At 44.2% G+C, this 19292-nt stretch overlaps 1 protein-coding gene across 5 annotated transcripts in view; it reads left to right on the top strand.

Moving 5' to 3' along the window:
• Window positions 1-18930, top strand: part of LOC102685762 (zinc finger protein Aiolos-like) — a 40325-nt gene extending 21395 nt beyond the window's left edge. For all 5 annotated transcript variants that reach the window (XM_015362341.2, XM_015362340.2, XM_015362338.2 and 2 more), the window contains exons 6-8: window positions 2209-2325; window positions 7501-7617; window positions 16628-18930. In XM_015362341.2, the coding sequence (XP_015217827.2) occupies window positions 2209-2325; window positions 7501-7617; window positions 16628-17373 (980 nt within the window). In that variant the 3' untranslated portion in view covers window positions 17374-18930. The remainder of the gene's footprint in view (window positions 1-2208; window positions 2326-7500; window positions 7618-16627) is intronic.
• The last annotated feature ends 362 nt before the right edge of the window (window positions 18931-19292 follow it).

Here is a 19292-nt window from a genome sequence, read left to right as displayed (position 1 = left end):
ATCTATGAGGCAGTATGTGCTGCTGACCACCTCTCTCCCATGACCAGGGTGGGCCAGTCTTGTGCCCAGTGGTAACGTTGCCACCACCCACACCTGTCCTAGAGAAGCAGTGGTTGAAATGGAAATAATTAAAATAGAATTGTGGAGCAAAGCATGTTAATCTTGGTAAAAAACCTGAAATGCTTTCCCAAAAGCTAGTTCTAAAACTGATCCAGCAGATCTCCTAACTTTAAAGATGCCATCTGTGCAATGTGATTAAACCTTGTCTATGGGTACTTGAGAACTCAGCATTGCTTTGAAGGACCATGTCTAGCAGGAGCAGGTCCATCCATGTGGTACCTGAAAGCTGTGCTTCCACTGTTCAGGGTTACAGCATCTTGTCTCCTGGAAGCACAAGGTGTGAACTGGGCCAGAGAGCAGAGGGTGGCTCTCGCCCTTGACGGGAGGCCAGTCCACAGCGGGACGGAAGTGACGAACAGCATAGGCGAGCGAAGGTGGGATGAAACCAGAGCACCTGGTGAAAACCCATGTGATCATGGGGAAAACGTGCGAGAGAGACAGACGCCTGAGGCCAGAGCAGAGCTCAGGATCCTGGAGCAGTGAGGCATCAGCTCTTGCCAACACACGTTTGTTTCAAGACTCTGATGCATGACTCCATGACCGAGACGTATTCATTTCAAAACTTCAATGGTAATCCAGTTAAAACCTCAGCTGATTTTTTTGGAGCATTTCATTCTCTTCTTATCTCAGATCCATCAGCATTTGTATCATTTCAGAGAAGTGATACTTATTTTTTTTTATTCCCGATGCAAGAAACTTGCCGGTATCAGTACTTGTGATCGCGCTCGTCAATGAGAAACCTGTGACTACGGTGTGAAACGTGCTCACTGGTGCAAGTGTGCCTGTAAGTGTGAATCGGTGAGTGGTGCGGCCGGCAATCCTAGCCCCCGGCCCGGCCGAAGCTGGAGAGGACTCCTGGTAGCCACTCACCTGCCCTCTCGTGTGTGGACAGCGGCAGCATGGTCGCAGTGATTGCTGTCTGGTGTCGTTATGTCACAGAGAACCACATCTTTTCACACCACATAACCTGACTCGGTGACTCATCTGTGAGCAGAGGGGGCAGGTACGGCAAACTTGACTTATCACAAGTCAGATTATACATCACACGTTACAATACAAACAGCTTTTTTAAGTGCATCGTCATTATCTCCAGCATTGGAAGGAAAGCCATGCCCTTAGCTCTCCTAAGGGTGGAGTCTTACTCATCTTCAGCTCTCTTTATTTTTTTGTTTTTAACAAATATATTTTGTTGAACCCTGTGTTTCAGCCGCATTTTGAATTCAATGTCTATCCCACCCAAGTTTTCCATTTTCTCTCAAAGTTTTAAGAATACATTTTGTTTTTAAGAGTAAGATATGCCTTTATAATGTTTAAAATATATCATTTTTGAAAAATGTAATATAATCAGGATTTTGAAAATATCATGTAAAGGAACATGTACCCTTGTACTTTTTATCCTTACCTGAGTGTGAAGTCTGGCACTTTTTAACACCTACAGCTTATTGTATTTTAAAGACCCAAACCAGGCTCAAGTGGAAATTGGAAAGAAGAAAATCTATACCATGTATATATCTTACAAAGGCTGGGGAGTTGATTAATGTTTTTACTAACAGCATGTTGTTTTCCATAATGTGCCAATCAAATGATTCACATTGTGAAAGTGCAAAAAAGAAAACAAGTGTTGCAATACACTGCTACAAAAAGACAAAACTGATGAAATCGACTGATGTTAGCCAGTTTGTACAAATCGCAACGAATCTTCACATAAGGACTATCTTGAGTCAGACTAGTAGGAAGCAGGAAAGCTCTGCTTAGTCAGACCTGTCCTGGATTAAAACCTTTTTACACAGCAGAAAGTCCATGGCAGGGATTTGACTGGTAATAGTCATTAAATAGTACAATATGGTACTGTATGTGATACTTTGAATAGGTCTTAGGCACATCCTTTCCAAAGAAAGAACATCGAACTGTAGTGTTGCTGACCAGTTCATTCAAATTATGATATAACAGCTGTGTTTTTCTTAACAGATGTATTCAAGACAGATGGTCTACGTATATAACAGCAGGCGCTGTGAATTACTGTCACTTTCTGTGTTTTCAGTGTGGGATTATTAACTTGTCTGGTTGGTTGTTGGATTGGTTTTGCAGTGGAGAAGCCGTACAAGTGCAACTACTGTGGGAGGAGCTACAAGCAGCGCAGCTCCCTGGAGGAGCACAAGGAGAGGTGCCACGTGTACATCCAGAGCAAGGGCCACAGCGAAGGAGGTACGGCCACTGACCGCGCGCCCGTCACTCCGCCCGTTTTGCTTCCAAAGAGGGCGAGTCCGTCGCCGTACAGCCTGCGTCTCACCCCAAGGACAAAGCGCAAGCAGGGTCACGAGCTGGGCCTGCCCCTCTCAGGGCGGTGCCCAGTGAGCCGCTGGCAGGGCTATAGGTTTTGAGCCCAGAACAAGGATGGAAGCATCCTTAAAGACCGGCCTTCAAAGATTTAAACTGCTGTTAAGAGTCAGGAAACATTTCACTCCCCTTTTGTTTTTTTTGGCAAGTGTTTTTCCTATTATAATAATGTGCCTTAGGCCTAAGAGTAGTGGAAAATATTGACTACAGCTGAAGGGTCTTTAAACTTAATACGGAGTTTTTTGGGGGCGAGGCTGTGTTACAAAATATGCTCAGAAAAAAGATTGATAAATACTTTGCTTGCATGCATGATTCTCCTAACACAGGTGCATGTCTTCTCCAGACGAAGAAACTATAGAACAGCAGAATTTTACGTTGTAAAGTATGTTAGTAAAAACCACTCAACGCCTTGTTATAGACTGTGGGATGGCAAATTCATGTCATCAAATCTATAGATAACCGCTTCGTACAGATTATATGCATAATAGGCAGTTGACTTCACTCAATTCCCATCACCCTGTGTTCAGAACTCGCATTTTGTCTGTTTGACCTATTTTGCCAACTGCTGTGAAATTCAGAGGTTTGTGAGCTTTCTTTCTGCAGAAAGCTCATGTTTAGGAGGACGTTTACTGATTTCGTAAGTTCTGATCAGTGGAAAAGTCTCAGGCAGGCACGTGGTATGAAATTCAGTTTCCGAAAAACACTAAATTGAGCTGCGTAGTGTCAGGGACACATTGAACAACACTATCCCATCTACAATCTGTGGCAGGAGGCTTGTGCAACTGCAGAGTGTTTCGAGTTTGTCTTGGACCCCAGTCTTTACCTTTTTTTCCACAGGAGCTATGATGGCCCTTTGCATTGGTTTATAACACCAACACAGTGCTGTAGCTTCAGCGGGCTCAAGCCTGGCAGAGAGTGGTCCGAGACTAAATGAAGTTTCGGCCCTTCTGCGGTGGTTGTCTGAGCACTAGTTTTCACAGAGGGTGCTCTGGGAAAGGGGGCTTGCAAGGAAGCTGTGTGGGTCTCCGCTATTTATTTGTGCTCCAAATCAATTCCAGCGAACTTTATGAAACCATGTTAAGACAGTGGAAAAAAACGAGTGAAAAGCCTTTCTCTTTTGCAAAGATTACGACATGCAACACTGGCACTCAGAAGCAGACCTTTGCTTTTACTTGATGCTTTGTGTTTTAAAGCTTAAGCTGTGGTTTTTAAAAAAACAAAACACAAATGCAGGTCCTCAATAGATACTGATTTCAGAGCAGCAGACCCGATTAACCCGTTTCAAGATATTTATTATTTCTATATTCATAACCCCTCTATTTGTACATAACACCCTGCATCTTATAATATACACCTTAATAAGCATCTTAATTACCACCTTCTCGGAAATCAGATAGTGCCCCAAGCATAAACATAGAAGAGATTAAGGTCATTTTTACTAATAATAATGAATACCTTTGCTGGAGATGGACAATGCCAATACTGTCTGTGACTGAAGCTATGAACTGTACAGATTATTGCTTCTGTGTATGTAGTTACATTTCATTGGAGCACACTCTTTTCCACAGGCACTGAAATGTCTAAATTGGGATGTTTTTAAACAACAACTGTAAAACTCATTTTCATATCTTGCTGTTTCATCGAGGTTTGGTTTGATGTATTGTACTGTTTGTTTTTATCTTGAGCAGTGTTTATTTGCAGCTGTGTTACACTTCTGTCGGTTTGTTTTTTCTTTTCTATCTGGGTGTTTTGAGATGTTCTGCATGTAGATAGTAGAACAAAATGAAGATTACTAACATTATACATTCAGATATATATGGGATGTAAGGCATCACTGTAGCTACAAAAGGTAAAACAATATATACAGTATATATGATTAAATAATGAATGTTTTCTGGGTTTTTTGGGGGAAACAGAAAGTGTAGAGAGTATTTATTTACTAATATTGGAACATTTCCCAAGTCTTCTGGAAGTGTGTTGATACATACAGTATGCTTAGTTCAGGGAACGGAGTGGCCATGTCTGGCAGGTACAGTAACACAGTAGTAGTTACCTTCCAAGCTCAGGTTAGCAGTGACAGCTCTTGGTCCTCAGAGATTTTTGTGATAGAGGGAGATGTCTGTTGCAGCCGTTCAGGGATTTGATAACAGTGTTGGAAAGCACTGGTTTCCTACGTTGCCAATGCAGGACGTACTGATCATTCCAGGTTTTCCAAATGTCAGGCTCTGGAGGGGCCCTCACCTGTGTGCAATGGGGTCAGATCTCTGTGCTTCATTGAGGGTGTTGCTTGATCTGTGTAGTATTGGGGAGCTGTGTTCGATGTAGGCCATGGGTACGGCCTCGTATGTAACTGAAAGCCTTGTTTGATTTAATGTAGGTCAAGATTTTGGTGTTGGGAGAGTTGGGCAGAAAACTGTCGCTCCGGATGTTGTGTGTTTTGAGTAGTTTAATGTTACGTACTGTATGCCTCACTAGCACAAACAGTCCGAGCAGACAGGGGTGTTGAGCGTCTTTACAGAGGGATGCTCAGCTTGAGGAACAAAGCCTGTATTTGCCTGTTCATTGTGCTCTGGAACTAGTGGTGCTGAGGTGATGCAATGTGCCAGGAAGTGATGTCAAATGGTCTCCTTTGTTATCTTGCGGGCATCAATAAACACTTATAGAGGGTTCTTAAAGGAAGCAGCACTTGAGCACTGCAGTCTCCCAGTCTCCGGGCGCAGGCTTCTAATGTGCAGGGCGGCTGACAGAAGTCCCCAAGCTTCGGATCGCTCTATCAGATAAAGCTCTCCAGTTGCACAACACCTCACCTCCGCGCTCCTCGCTCCATCCCTTTTCAACCACATGAGAGCTGACACAGGAAGCATTGCCTCTTTTCTGTTCTTTATACTCAGCAACTGTGGTTTCATCTAAATTGACCTTCCCAATCCCCCCCCTACCCCACGCCCTTCGCCACCTCATCATCCGTTGCTCATTTTCATTAGGCTCGCTGTGTTCGGTAAGAACGCAGAGAATGCAGACACTTCCTTTTTCAGTGGGTTTGTCATGCTTCACTCAAGGGGAAAAATAACCTGCATGTCTTCTCCAGTCCTCCCCCCAAGATCAATCAGTCAGTTTTTCTTTTACTTGATGCAGCAATCTACCATGGTAAACACCTTCCAAACAGATTCCCAAACTCTTGACCTGGAGGACACAGGAAGCTCAAGGAAGTCTTCATTGCAAGTATTACAACAAAATTCAGTATGTGACTGTTTTTCTCGGGAGGAGAGGGTCACACGATCAGAGCTGCCTCACTCACAACAGTGCCAGCTGCCTCCACACAGCCTGCAAGGCAGATTGACAGTGAGGTCGCGTCGCGCGGAGAGTCTGGTGTAAAAGAGAAGAGTGTACTGAAGAAAAGCAGAAACAATTGCAGAAAGGAGCTATACATAAAAGGAGTTATATATAAAAGGTTATACATAATAACTAAAAGAAGTACTGTCTGGGATTGACTTTAATAACGTCTTATTTGCGCATTTAAAAGAGTTAATTCCTTATGGCATCTTTTGAACGCTTGCAAAGTCCAGGATGTTGCTCACTCCACCATCCCTGTGGGAGTATATTCCGCACAGCGGCGTGCTGGGAGAACGCTGGTCAGGATGCAGGTCTGGTTTTTGGTTGGTTTTTATTTTTTAACGTAAAAAATAGGGTTAAAGTAAATAAGAATTCTTGTGTGGAGAGACCTGCACATACTGCGGCTATGGTCTGCTTGTGGTTTCCTTCTCCAGTAATTTGCTAATCAAAGAAGGCTTATTTAAAGTTTTCTGTTTTGTTTTACTTTCATTTATCTTGTACCTTATGACATCTAAGTCCAGTTCCAGTCTGGGTTAGAGAAGTTAGAGAAGAGGGACAGAATGTTCAGTAACATGGCTCTGTCACTGTGGAGGAAGGCTGGAAACCTGGGGAATAACTGGCTTTATTTTTTCGCTGGGGTGGGGCAGAGGGGCATCTCTAGAGTCCTTTTCACTTCGCAAGCAGGATAGACGAGGCAGCTGGGGACCGGAAGGAGGGTTTGCACATTGGGGTCAGTAGATCGGTGTATCGGCATGGCCTGTTTCGTTCACAGCTGTGTGCTTGACTTGAGGTTATGGAGAGGCCCAGGGGCCTTGGAGCACAGGCAGGATGAGAGGGACACAGCAGTGTGGGAGAGGCAGCACTGCCTTGCAGACCTTGTGACCGATGCAGACCTGCATGCAGAAGCTTGATTTTTAGACCAGAAGTGAGGAAGTGCAGGTGTACACAGAGCAGGAAAGTTTTCAAAATGAAGAATATTGGGAGTATTTATTTTTCAGTACTGGGGTCCGGTGTTGTTGAAATATTTACTGAGCTGGACACAGATCTTGTTCCCCAGATCTGGCCTTTTGTACAGTTCGCTGTGTTCTGCAGTTTCATTTCGACATGCATTCATCTTATTTTTCCACAGTTTGCTCCTCTCTTAAGCTTAAGCACACAAGGCTCTTTTGTGTGTTACTACTCTTCTCTCTTTTCTTTTCTGTATGGTACACCACAGTAGAATTTGTATTAGGTGTCAGTGGGGCTGCTATAAGTGCTGCCAGGCAGGGTGTCAGCCTGCTGCCTCTGCACACAACCATCCAGAGCCTGTCTTGCTCTGCGAGTTCCTCCTCTGCAGACACAGCAGGCTCAGCACTGGCTGGGTCCCCCATCAGAGGCTCCAGGTACCACAGGATGTCTCTCTCTCTCTGTCTCTCTTGCTCTCACTGTCTCTCTCGCTCACTCTCTGCTTCCACGCTGGCCACAACTGTGCCTCTCACCCACTGGCAAAATTCGGAGTTACGTCAGTTGTCGCCGATCAACTTCCTCCTAGCTACAGAAACAAGCAGTTTTTTTTTTCTAGCACACTTATCGTGGAGCCGTTAATCCTAAAAAAAAAGGAAAAGCAAAGAGAAATCCGGTTGCATTTCTGCAGCCTTGAGAAGTGGTCAGATTAATGACATATTCGCCAAATATCTCAGCAGAAGTAACTGACATCCAGATTGTCTGAAACAGAGTCTGAAGACACCAAGGCTCCCAGAACACAGATGGGAACAGAGAGAGCTCTAGTACTGGACCGACTGGCGAGCAACGTGGCCAAGAGGAAGAGCTCCATGCCTCAGAAGTTCATCGGTAAGTTTTTTATGGCTCTTTGTCTGTTTTAGTGTCGTTAGCTTTCCGGATTCGGAGGAGGAGGAGGAGGAGCAGTGGAAGGTGGTGAGGGGGGTTAACGATGGCGACCACCTTTGCCAGGAGTGAAGAGGCGGCCCGCGGCTCGGCCCGTTTGCCCCGCCGAAACTGCCGGGCTCCAGCCCGCCGCCGGCTTCTGCAGAGCTGATGTTTCCATTCTCGAATAAATAAGAACTGTGGCGGCCGAACGTGCTGATCAAAGCCCTCGAGCCTCAGCGCAGGCACTTGCTGTCACGGCTGGCTTTCACTTGCTTTGTCATTCTTTGTGGTAACGCTTTACCATATAAAGCAGGCACCTACTTAGGGTTGTTGAGAAAAGCTTGTGATTCTGAAAAAAATACACGAAGAAACTCAGAAATGATTAAGGCGCTATGTAAAGCACAGGTACTGGAATTTCTTTTTTCGCTGTTATCTTTTGAAGGCTTCTGCAAGTTATTTAACGCTGCAAAGTGATGCTTTTAATTCCTTTTGCTTTCACTGTGTGTCATGTCATGCTGCTTGCCTTGTTTGGAATTGAGTCAAAGGGGTAAATGACGATCTGTTGTTTTTTTGGCTAGAATTTAGATTGCAGGTTTTATTATTGATTCAGTGTTCGCTTTCATCTCGCTTGCTGGAAGTATGTGCCGGGACTGTGCCCTGCCTCCCAGCTGTAACTGCACTCTGTAGACACGATGGCTTGAAAATGGCAAGACAGCTTTCTGTCAGGGACAGATCCTGCCTTTCTAAAACTCTTGTGTTACTTTCAAAGTGGTGTTAATAATTTTCAACTATTAACTAGTTCATGTGAAAATAAAAACTTAGTTAATAGGCTGGGATTTCTTCCATGTAGCTTTTGTAAAAAGTAACAGGTATGAAGTGCGTCGGTGTGATTTTTAACAAATAGTTAAGCTTTGATTTTATTCCATTTAATGTTTAGAATATTTAATTCTTGCTTAGTTTAGATTTTGCATTTGAAGACTGGATGGTTAAATATTTAATTAAAATGGAATGGAACACTAGAATCTTTGGCAGACATTTGTCAGCGAATATGTCTGGAGTTATTTTCTTAGAGCTGTTTTAGTGGAGGGTGCACAGTGAAATGGGGCTTTCCTGCTCTCAGATGATGGACCGGCTAGCTAGTTCTTCGCCAGAGGTGAACATCAGGCGTTTGACCCCTGTAGGGTGAAGGAGGGAGAAAAGAGCAGGCTTAGTGTGAAAGGGAAATTTGAAAATGGGCAGAACAACCACGCAAATGTGTGAGCACGTGTGGGGCAGGGGATTTTCACTCTGACATCATGTGAGGTGCTGATAGAGCGTCTCGCCAGGGATCATCACGGGAGAGATGGGTTTTATCCCAGTGTTTGCATTGATCAATCTCAAAACGTTTTTCTTTTTTTTTTTGCTGGGTGTTGATCGTGATGGTTCTGCTTTTATTCCACTCTATTCTATTTGTCATTTTGCAGTAAGCAGTATTTTTTTTTGCCGTAGTGCAGAATTGGAAGCGAAATCTCAAATCGATATTAAGTGAAAAGAAACATGTTGGATGAGGAGGTCTCCCTTCCACACCTGCAGTCGGCACCTTGCTTTCAGCGAGTCCAGAGCTGACTCGTGCCCCGGAGTTCGAACGTTGTACTTCACCTTGGCCTGTGCAGAGCCACTCTGTCCCAGGCCTGTGGGAAGGCTGAGCCCAGTGTTCAGGTCCTTCACAGCCCCCGGGGAGCACATGAGATCACACGCCGGGCACACTGTGTCTTCATGGGCTGACTGCTGCCATCGCTCAGTGCAGTTAACAGAACATGGGGAATTTCCATTGTAAAAAAATAACCACTGTGGTCTGATCACTTACCTGGGTCTATCTAATCATTTTACAGATATGTGACACTTATTATAATATTTCTAAAAGATAGATTTTGGCTTCTCTAGTTTTGGTTTGTGTTTGAAAGATAGTTTTTAAACTGCTGTTCAGAATATCACTCTTTTGTTTCCCTGGAGAACTGTAACTCTGTGCCCTATTCTCCTGGTTGGCCTTGTGAGGTGGCTTTCTCTGTTGAATACCTGCGTGCTCACGTACTGTATATTTCTTCGGAGCAACAGGAGGCTTTCTGAACAGTGACAGCTATTTTATGACAGTACCAGCTGAGATTATTCATAAACACAATGTTCATGTAATTCCTCTGGCTCGAGGATTTTCTGTGCATGTATATGCTCCGAAAAGCAACAAGATTTGATTTAAAAGGATGTCGTGCTTTTCTCATGATCTTTACACCGGCTCCTACACCTCAGTGATTCATTTCTTTGCTCCTGGCAGCGGCAGCTCACTCTTGATTTTACAGAAGTACCCCCCCCAGCCCCGGGCCCGATCGGCTCATGCCGTGGTGCTCTCGGTGCCCCGGCGCCGGGCCGCGCTGTGGGGACCTGGTGACTGTTGCCACACACCAGCCCGAGCTCCACGAGAGGAAAAGAGCGAGGTGGCAGTTTCTCTTTCTCGCTGGGAGAGAGCACGGGCCTGAACCGATGGTCCGGTAAACACATTGCTTGCCTTTTTATTAAACTGTCTCTTGTTCTCAGTCTGGTAACAGTCTGAGCGGCGCGTTCGCACCCCTTGAGCCCCTCCGGTCACCCATCCTCCTCTCACGTTTTAAACGTCTGCGAGGACCCAAGGGACAGCTGGCTAGAACGGCAGCGATTAATGACTCGTTTTGAACGCGCTTTTAAACGGATCGTCGACGTGTTTTTTTAGAAAACGCAAAAGAGCTTCCCATGGTTTCAAAACCAGCGAGGAGGCCTCAAGTAGCAATGAAAGCAGTGAAGTGGGTGCACGTCATGTGATTGTGCTTCTGTGTACGTGTGAGTTAACTGGCGTACATGCCTGCAACACACATGTGCAGTGCATTTGTTTGATGTATTCAGGGCTATTTTCACTCATGTGGGATTATTTCTTGACATGGCCATGTGACCTTTCATCTGTGTGTAAGCGAGTAGCGATGCGCCTCATCAGTTCGGACACTCAGGGCCCCATCATCCCTGTATCTGTCAGCAGCTCCCTACAGGACAGCAATTCCTAAAAACAATTTTAGGAATCCTATTGCGGGACTGAGTTCCACTTTTTCATATATGATAAAGAGAAAATGTGTTTTCCCTTCTGTTCTATTATAATAGAACCTGCCTGTACGGGTGACAGTCACACAGAATTGTAAATAAGTTTTTTTTTTGAAGTCCCAATTTTTTGTAATATTAAGTAGCAAATATACTGTTGAATTATTTTCAATGCCGTTTTAAAATAAAAGCATGTTTTTATTTATTCCAAAATTGTACCAGACAGTTGAGTTAGCACTGTTTCTCATGTCATCCTTAGTTATTTCAGAAAATGTTTGATCTCTTCAGCCTTGCAGGATGTAAAAGCCTGGCACCAAGGAATATGGTTGTATCTTCTTTGTTATGATGGGACTTGTAGAATTTGATACTCAAGACATGAGCTTTGAGCAAAAAATTGATTTTCTTGTTTTTGCTGTTGAACCTTGTTTCCTAGTCAGTTGTTTCTGCCAGCCTGAAATTGTTTTTTTTTTTAATATCTAAATTGCTTTCCTTTGCAGAGAAAGGACAGTTTTTCATAATCACTCCATGATGTTAATTAACATTTTATAGTGTTTTCCACTTTGTTTCACAGATTAATACAGTACCCACTGCTGCCAGGTATTGACTGGTGCACTAGGACATTGTGCTTTGAGTGTTAAATTGGGGGTAAATTGTGTCCTGGTGTTTTGTGCTGCCGATATGGATCCTGGGTTCAGTTCCAGGCTGGGGCACCTTGGCTTGGTTCACAAGGGCTTAGTGTGAGTGATCTGGTTCTCTCCCGCTGTCCACATAGATCCAGGCTGGGTTGAGTCTGTCCAGGTGTACCTGTGTGTGTACAGTACAGTGTGTTGCAATGGTATTGTTCTTGGCCTGCCATTTTCCTCACCAGTTGGCGACAGATGGCTGCAGTTTGTGCCCTAAAGAAGCAGCACGACCGCTTTCTCTGTTTTGAGTACTTTTGCTGTTAAATCTATAAAAATCCCAGCTCACCTATTGTTTGACAATCCATTGTCAGGCCATACACTTCATGTATGATGAAGTCAGGGCTTTTTAACTTTTGTCCTTTAAGAATTCATCGTAGTGATTGAAGAATGGTTTTGAGAGAAGCATCAGCATTCTAAGCAGGGTTCAGTGTTGTGCTGCTGCAGATTAGAACTGACAATATCAAATTATAAAGTAAGACATCAGTCACTCACATTTTACGACCGTGTGCACTTGGAGTTAATTGACACGTTTTCTGGTGTGTAAAGATAAAACATTCAGATACTGTACAGCAAATGTGTGAAACATAAAAAATACTGGAAGTTTGATCATGAGTGTGATTTATCAGTTTCTCTGCTAAATGTTTTTGATTTGTATTTTAGGTTGTGTGAAAACATGAGTCATAACCACTTTTTTTGCAAAACTATGTAGTTGTTGTAGGAGTTAGTGAAGTACATTTTTAATAACTTTTATGATGAGAAAATATGAGAATCTGTGAGAAACAGGTTTGCCTCTTAGAGAAAAAAGTGAAGAAGCCACTTTCATATAAGTGTGGGCTGTTTCTTTTTAGTTTGTGTTAGCTGCCTTGGGAGTATATAAAAAAAATGAGATATATAAAGATTTTAGACATTTTTCATTTTTATTATTTTTATTATTTCATTTTATTATTTTTAATTTTATTATATTAAATTCAGCAAACAAAACAAAATTATTTATCCGTTAAGGAAAAACCTACAAACCTGTAGTTAAAAAACAGTACAATAGTTTACTTGTAGCTTAAAAAATTAACAATCTTTTTTAAATCTTAGAGAATTCCTTCCAAAGGTTACAATATATTTTAAACATTTGAACACAAATATGTCTTACTTTTGTTCATAAATGCCCTTTTGTTGATCTTGTAAGAACAGTTACACTTGGGTGTATATCAAAATAGCTACACAGCTTTTGAAATATTAATGAATTTGTGAAATTATAATATAACTCAATTGCATCTATCTAGTAGACACGTGGTTTAGGCAGTTTTGAACATATATTGTGGCACTGGCTATAGTCATGTTTCATTTAAGTAAATATCTGTCCTGGAGGTGTGGTGTCTCTTTTCAGTTGACTAGTGCAATACAACATGAGCAGAAACTGTGATCTCTGCATAAATACTGATTTCTTCCTCCCCTCTGGGGAGTAAAGAGATGTCTCTCTCAGCCCTTAGATTAATTCCATGTGCTCTTCAGCCAGACCGTGGTCCATATTAGTAATTAGTTCGAACTTGTTTTGGAAAAAAAATTAGAACACCATCGAAACCTTGTACAGTAAATGTGTCATAAATAACTTTACAGGCACCTCTGTATGCAGTTTAAAGTACTTGAATAGGTGCCACTGCTGGCAGGGCGCTGTGCCTCTGTGTTCCGGCTGATTCCTCCCTCTGGTGCAGGAACCTGACTTGTAGGAAGCTGAATCCTGTAGCAGATGAATCAGGTTATATCTGGTAACAAATGGGTGACACGATATTGTATTCACTTGCAATACAAAACATAAAGCTTTTCATAGTGCATCGCTGGACACTGTTTATCTTAAATGCAATGCCATAGTTGATGTTGAGTTTTTAAAATAAAAATACTGCAATGTGCATGGAAGCTCTGAAAGTCAGAGTCTGTACTTTAAACGTGTTCATTGCACTCAACCCTCAGGCATTTCTGCAAAGTGGAAGCTGGGATGAAACCGCTGCATTTTTTTCTTATTAAAGTGTGCAAACAAGCCTTTCACACCACAGGCTCTGACTCTATGCTCACTTCAGATAAGTTTGAGAAAACACAAGAACAATTTGTTCCATCTCTCTGTTTTAAACCACTATCAAGGGTGTTATTTCCAATAGTACTGTACAGCCCCAAAAATAACTTCAAATAGCTGCTCTGGCAAAAGGTGAGAATTTGCTTGTCAACTCAGTGCTTCAGCCAAGCACAAGCAATGAAGGTGTGTGACTTTCAGCAGTCAAGCCAGCTACCTGCTCCTCGTACCCCTGCTGAGCTGGGCACCTCTTTGTCATTTTATTCTGCCTTGCAGACATTTAATATTTGAAAAATAAATAAAACCTAAATAATGTGACCTGCTCTCTCAGGGTTTAATACTCTTTTTTTAAAAAAAAGAAGTGTTAAAAAGAGCTTTTTTGAAGCCACAACCAACATTTTAAACTTTAGTTCATCCCAAAGGTAGAGTCAGGTTAATTGGGAGAGAAAAGGTCCTAGGATTGAAGACCATAAAGTTGGAGAATTCACCTCACTTCTTGAGAAGCGTGGTGTGAGGAAAACTGGCCACAAGCAGACTTGTGATGGGTTCAGCTGTTGGTAGAGAGAGGCAAGAGACTTGGTGAAGTCTGCACAGTGTTTCATTCATGTATCGCTCCAGAAACCAGAACACACTCTGATCTACTTGCCGCCTAGGCTTGCAAAGGGCTTCTACGATGTTATAGGTCTGAAAATGGATTACGCCACTACTGTATAGCCGCTGTTAACGGAGAACTCGCGTTCGTCTGTCTTCAGCTCTTGAGCTGAGTCTGCACCTCGCAGTTCTGCTCTTTGCACAGTGTCAAAGCTTGAAAGCAAATGGTGAGAAGGAGGGGGGGCTTGATTAGTACTGTAGTAAACCCACAGTGTTAGCAACACATTTCATTGTCAATTTTTTTTTCTTCTAGTCCCTTTGTCAGTTCCACTAAGCCGAATTGAGTTAAAAGGTTGAAGGAATTTAAGTATGACTGGCTTTTTGAACTGCCAGAACATGAAGTGCCGTTTTCCAAAGCCAGTGGCTTACCTTTATAAGAATGTGACCATGGTAGATTTGGTGTCTACAGTGTTGTACTGTGCATGTGCAGTGTATTTTATTTCATTGAGATTGGGCTCAGGGTTTATTTGATCACCCATCCTAGTGTTTGCACTGCTTGCAAAGCAGCAACTTGTGTTACCTTCACGTTGGAAAAGGGCAGTGTTTTTTTGTCTCATTACTCTGCAACATCCAGCAGTTTTGCTGCTGAATGTATCAGGGTTTCTCTTCATTTTTTTCCTGCCCATCTTTGCAAGCCTGTACGTTTGAGATTGTCAGGAAGTGTTTGCCTGTGCCTGTGCTGGTGCAGTGGAAACTGTTGGTTGGCTGGTTTCTTACACATGCTGGATTGTCAGAAGTGGAGCTGATGGCCCCGGCTGCAGTATGTAACCAGCTTGACTTTTCAGGCGAGGCATGCATTAAGTAAAGAGCCTTTCAAGTGGTGGGGCCTGTGGTCTGATCGATGAGCGTGTCCCTGCCTACTCTGAGCTCTGGGGTGCACTGCATGCTGCAGCAGTGCACGCGACTCAACAATGACCCCCTTAATACAGCGAGCTAATAATAGAGCTGGGAGAGAGAGGCGCAGGGCCTGGCTTGGTGGCCTGTAGGTCAGAATTCGATTTCACTGTAAAGAGCAGAGGGTGGGAATCACAACGTCGGGAGGAGAGACTGGGGCAAAAGGGGTGCTAGTCCCTCAGGGGAACTTTGTGCAGAAAAGGAGAAGCCATCTTCACTTAAGAAGGGAATTTGGCAATAATGTGGTCATTTGTGGGTTGCGATGCACATCCCCTTAATACACAGTATTTTTTAACTGAGCAGCAACCTGTACAAGAGAGACACTTCTTGACATGCGCACATGCATGTCCATTGATGAGCATCCTTTTCCCGATTTTCCTCGATGAAGACCTAATTTTCTTTGGCAGATTCTCCACAAAGACGGGTGAGATCCCGGGGCCAATCCTGGAGTAAAATAATTACTTGAAATATCTCAGCTGCCACTTGCTAGTCGGTATTTATTGTGCCTTCTTTGAGATCAACCTTATTATTTCAGACACCAGGTCCATACTTGCATCCTTGAGTGTGTATATAGCAACTGTATATGTATGTGCATACACATGGAAACTGTTCTTTTGCATGAAGGCTCAAGATCATCTGATGTGTGGACTACTGTGTAGTTAAGCAGGGGAAAAGCTCTATCTTTGTGTACAATGGCAAGCTGACATACAATCTGTATATAACCACTGTGGGATCCTATGGGCTGGAAACACAGTGTCTGAGATGCTCGATGGATTCTGAAGCAATATGGTGTGGCTTCTCAGCTGCGCTGGGAAGCTCCTTTTAGGACCGGACAGACTGTTGATCTATCCTCCAACGCCTGCAAAGTCAAAAGTTTTCAGTATGTCTTTCTAGGTTTGTGGAGGGCTTGTAGGGAGAAGAATGTACTCTTGATTTCCCGGTCCTGCCCTGCACGCGAGAGAGATTTCCTAAATGACCTGCATCACTGGTTCTTCCACATTTGTTCCTCTTGCACAAAACTACTGCAGTGTGTTTTGCACCGTGCTTTGCAAAGCAGCTTATCATGTACCAAATAAACTGAAATCTTCCAATATGGTAACCACAACACTTAAAAAAGGTAATATTTTCAACCACAGCCCTCGTAAGAAAACAAAAGGGAGTAAAGCAAACGTGAGCAGGTGCTGCTCTCTTGAGCTTGTGGTGAAACTGCTGCCAAGGACTCTCGGGCCTCCTCTCCATGACTCATGCTCTGTAGCAAGAAAGCTGACGGATTTTTAGTAATATCTGTTACGGTAAGAACCTGCACGTGCCTTCCAGCTCTCGACGGGAGGCCTCATGTTTCCAGTCCGCGTGTGTTACGTTCTCTTCCCCGCTTATGGAAAAACAACGCTGCTTTGCACCTGGCTTGCTTCTTCGCGCCCAACTTTGCCGTGCTCTCTCCAGGACGCTTTCTCCAGGACGCTTTCTGCCGCAAGCTTTAGGACGCTCCTTGGGAATCGGGGGTCAAGCCTCCCCTGTGTGGACAGCAAGTTAATTTTTTCTTTTTTTTTTTGTCCTCCAAATTTTGTGTATGTTGTGTGCCACTGCCCAGGTGACAAACGGCTCTGCCTAGACATCAGCTACAGCAGCAATATGATGTTTAGCAAGGACAGCGAGCTCATCGCAAGAGGCATGATGGAGCCGCCGATGGGGTACTTGGGTGCGGACGGCATGCACCCCCTAATCCAGACACCCTCCTCCGGGCCACCCCCTCCAGACATGGTCCAGGTCATCAGCAGTGCCTTCCCCATCCCTCTGACCCGCGCGGAAATGGCCAACGGCCACGAGTCAGAGAGCGGGGGCCACCAGCCTCACCCCCGAATCAAACGGCAGCCGTCCAACCACGGCCCCTCGCCCAGCCACAGCGGGCAGGAGTCCCCAGACGCCGACAGCAACCACCCGGACGAGCGGAGTGGGCACGGGCCCCCGCTGTACAACCTGGGCCACCTGCTGATCCCCCGGCCACGCAACGGGCTGCACGCCCCCGCGCCGCACCCCCACCCGCCCCACAGCCTGAAGGACCTGGGGCCCCGGCCCTACGAGGCCCTGAAGCCGCCGGCCGGCCTGTCGCTCCAGGAGGTGGTGAGGGTGGTGAACGCGGAGGGCGAGGCGGTGGGCGCGTACCGCTGCGACCACTGCCGGGTGCTCTTCCTGGACTACGTCATGTTCACCATCCACATGGGCTGCCATGGCTTCCGGGACCCCTTCGAGTGCAACGTGTGCGGCTACCGCAGCCAGGACCGCTACGAGTTCTCCTCGCACATCGCCCGAGGCGAGCACCGCCTCCTGCTCAAATAGTGCAGCCCGGCAGCGTTGGCAGAGATGTGCTTGTCCATACAGCTATATAGATACTTTTTGAGTGCCTTACATATACGGTATACATATACACGCGTTTACTGGAGGTTGGAAGTGCTACAGGAGGTAGCGTAGCATTAAACAACTGATCTGCTACTTGGCCACGGTTGTGCATCGCTCTCTACGTGTCGGGGACGCACAGGAACTCTCAGGTTTTAGGCACTGAGCCGGCGACGCGGGACATCGCCCAGCGCCCTGCCTGTGTGTGAAGACACCTTGAGCAAGGTGAAAGGTCGGGACTGCTGTCACTGCTGCCAAGCACTGCAGAAGCTTCCAAGAGCTGTGTTTGTTTTTTTTAAATATGCCTATATGTATATGGAGTGTGTTTTTTATCTTTGTATAATCCTGTGTCTGTGTTGACGGCCCATGTTCAATCTATTTCAGATGATGATTTCCTCTGATTTCGTTGTTTCTCTTGCATTTGCAGTATTCCAGGGCGCTCTGTAGTGCCTTTGCTGTTTTGGGGGTACACTGATAGTTCCCACTTACTAGATATCTTAACTCAGGACTGAGGTCTCCCCGGTATTTTCATTTTCTAGATAAAGCCCCTTGATATACCAGGGGGGAGTACTTGGTATATTGACCTTATGGGAGTTGGGTTCTGAGTAAGAACCCCATTTCAATTTGATACTGTATTTCACCAAAGTTAGTGAAAAGATATTCCACTAGCACACCAGACACTGGGATAGAACTGGGTGTATACTTTCATACCTCTGTAGAAGAAGATGAAGGGATACAAGCGTAGACCGTCAATCTCCCAGCCACTATTATATTACTCTGTATTACTCTTGCTTTTTACTGCACTATTTCCAGAATGCTGGGCATTTATTTATCTTGCGTTCAAAAATGTACACTGGAGGAGTGCATTAAATAGGCACTTGTTTGTATAAATTCATTTTTTGTGTGTATATATACCCAGCAGCTGTCACTGCCCTGCACATTTATTACAAATAAAATATGCTTTCTGCGGCTAGAAAATGCTTTAAAAGAAAAGGTGATAGAAATATCTGAGCAACACATGTGAGGCGAGCTGAGGAGTGTCCCAGCCTAAAAAAGTTTGGAGTAAGGGGAGGAGAAAAAATCGCAAAATAAAAATAAAACACAGTCCCATTCAGAGAGGGACTGGAGTGGAGTGGGACTCTGTGTTGTTGCTCTCTATGGGTTCTACTCCAAGCCTCATTTACATTGTTTGTAATTTTTTTTAATGTGTTGAAACAAGTGTAATATCTTCCATGAACACAGCTGTGTTAATGAGAATGGCCTTCTCTCGCTTGTAACCTTAATGTCTCAATGCTCCTCTCACTGGGATGGTTTCTGTTTTTGTCTTCTGTTTTGGTTTTCTGTGCAGTTTAAAGTTGATTTATTTTTTTTATTTTAAAGCCTCAGTCAAAGACATGCAGATCAAGTTCTAGTGTTATCCACACATGCCCTTAAGAAAGCTCTGTTGATAATTTCTAGAGAACACTTGTGCAATAAACAAAATCCACAGCAAAAACCCTATCTTCATCTGACATGTTTTTATTCCTCTGCATTTTCACCTGTTAAACAAACGTGTTGTGCATATTTACTAGAAGATTGTCTTACAGACAGATTTTGCTGTAATTGTCATAAAGTTCCTGACTCTCGGAACAATGCCTTACTGTCAGGGCTCATGCACCTTGGAGCAGACAGTAGCTGCTGGTTTTTAAATTCCTTAGCAAAGAGTAAGGATGTTCTGTTTCCTGCAAAAACACACTGACTCCGTTGGTGCAAAATACATTTTTTATTTTGTGCGTTGAGATTCATCAGTCCTGTTTTGGGTTTTCTGAACTGCTTTAAGATTGCAGTCATGTGAGGCGCTATATGAACTGAAACGGCAGCTG

Source organism: Lepisosteus oculatus, chromosome 28 (genome assembly GCF_040954835.1).
Source record: "Lepisosteus oculatus isolate fLepOcu1 chromosome 28, fLepOcu1.hap2, whole genome shotgun sequence".
NCBI lineage: Eukaryota > Metazoa > Chordata > Actinopteri > Semionotiformes > Lepisosteidae > Lepisosteus > Lepisosteus oculatus.
The sequence above is the reverse complement of the archived record's forward strand: the minus strand, read 5'-3'. Positions and strand labels throughout refer to the sequence as shown.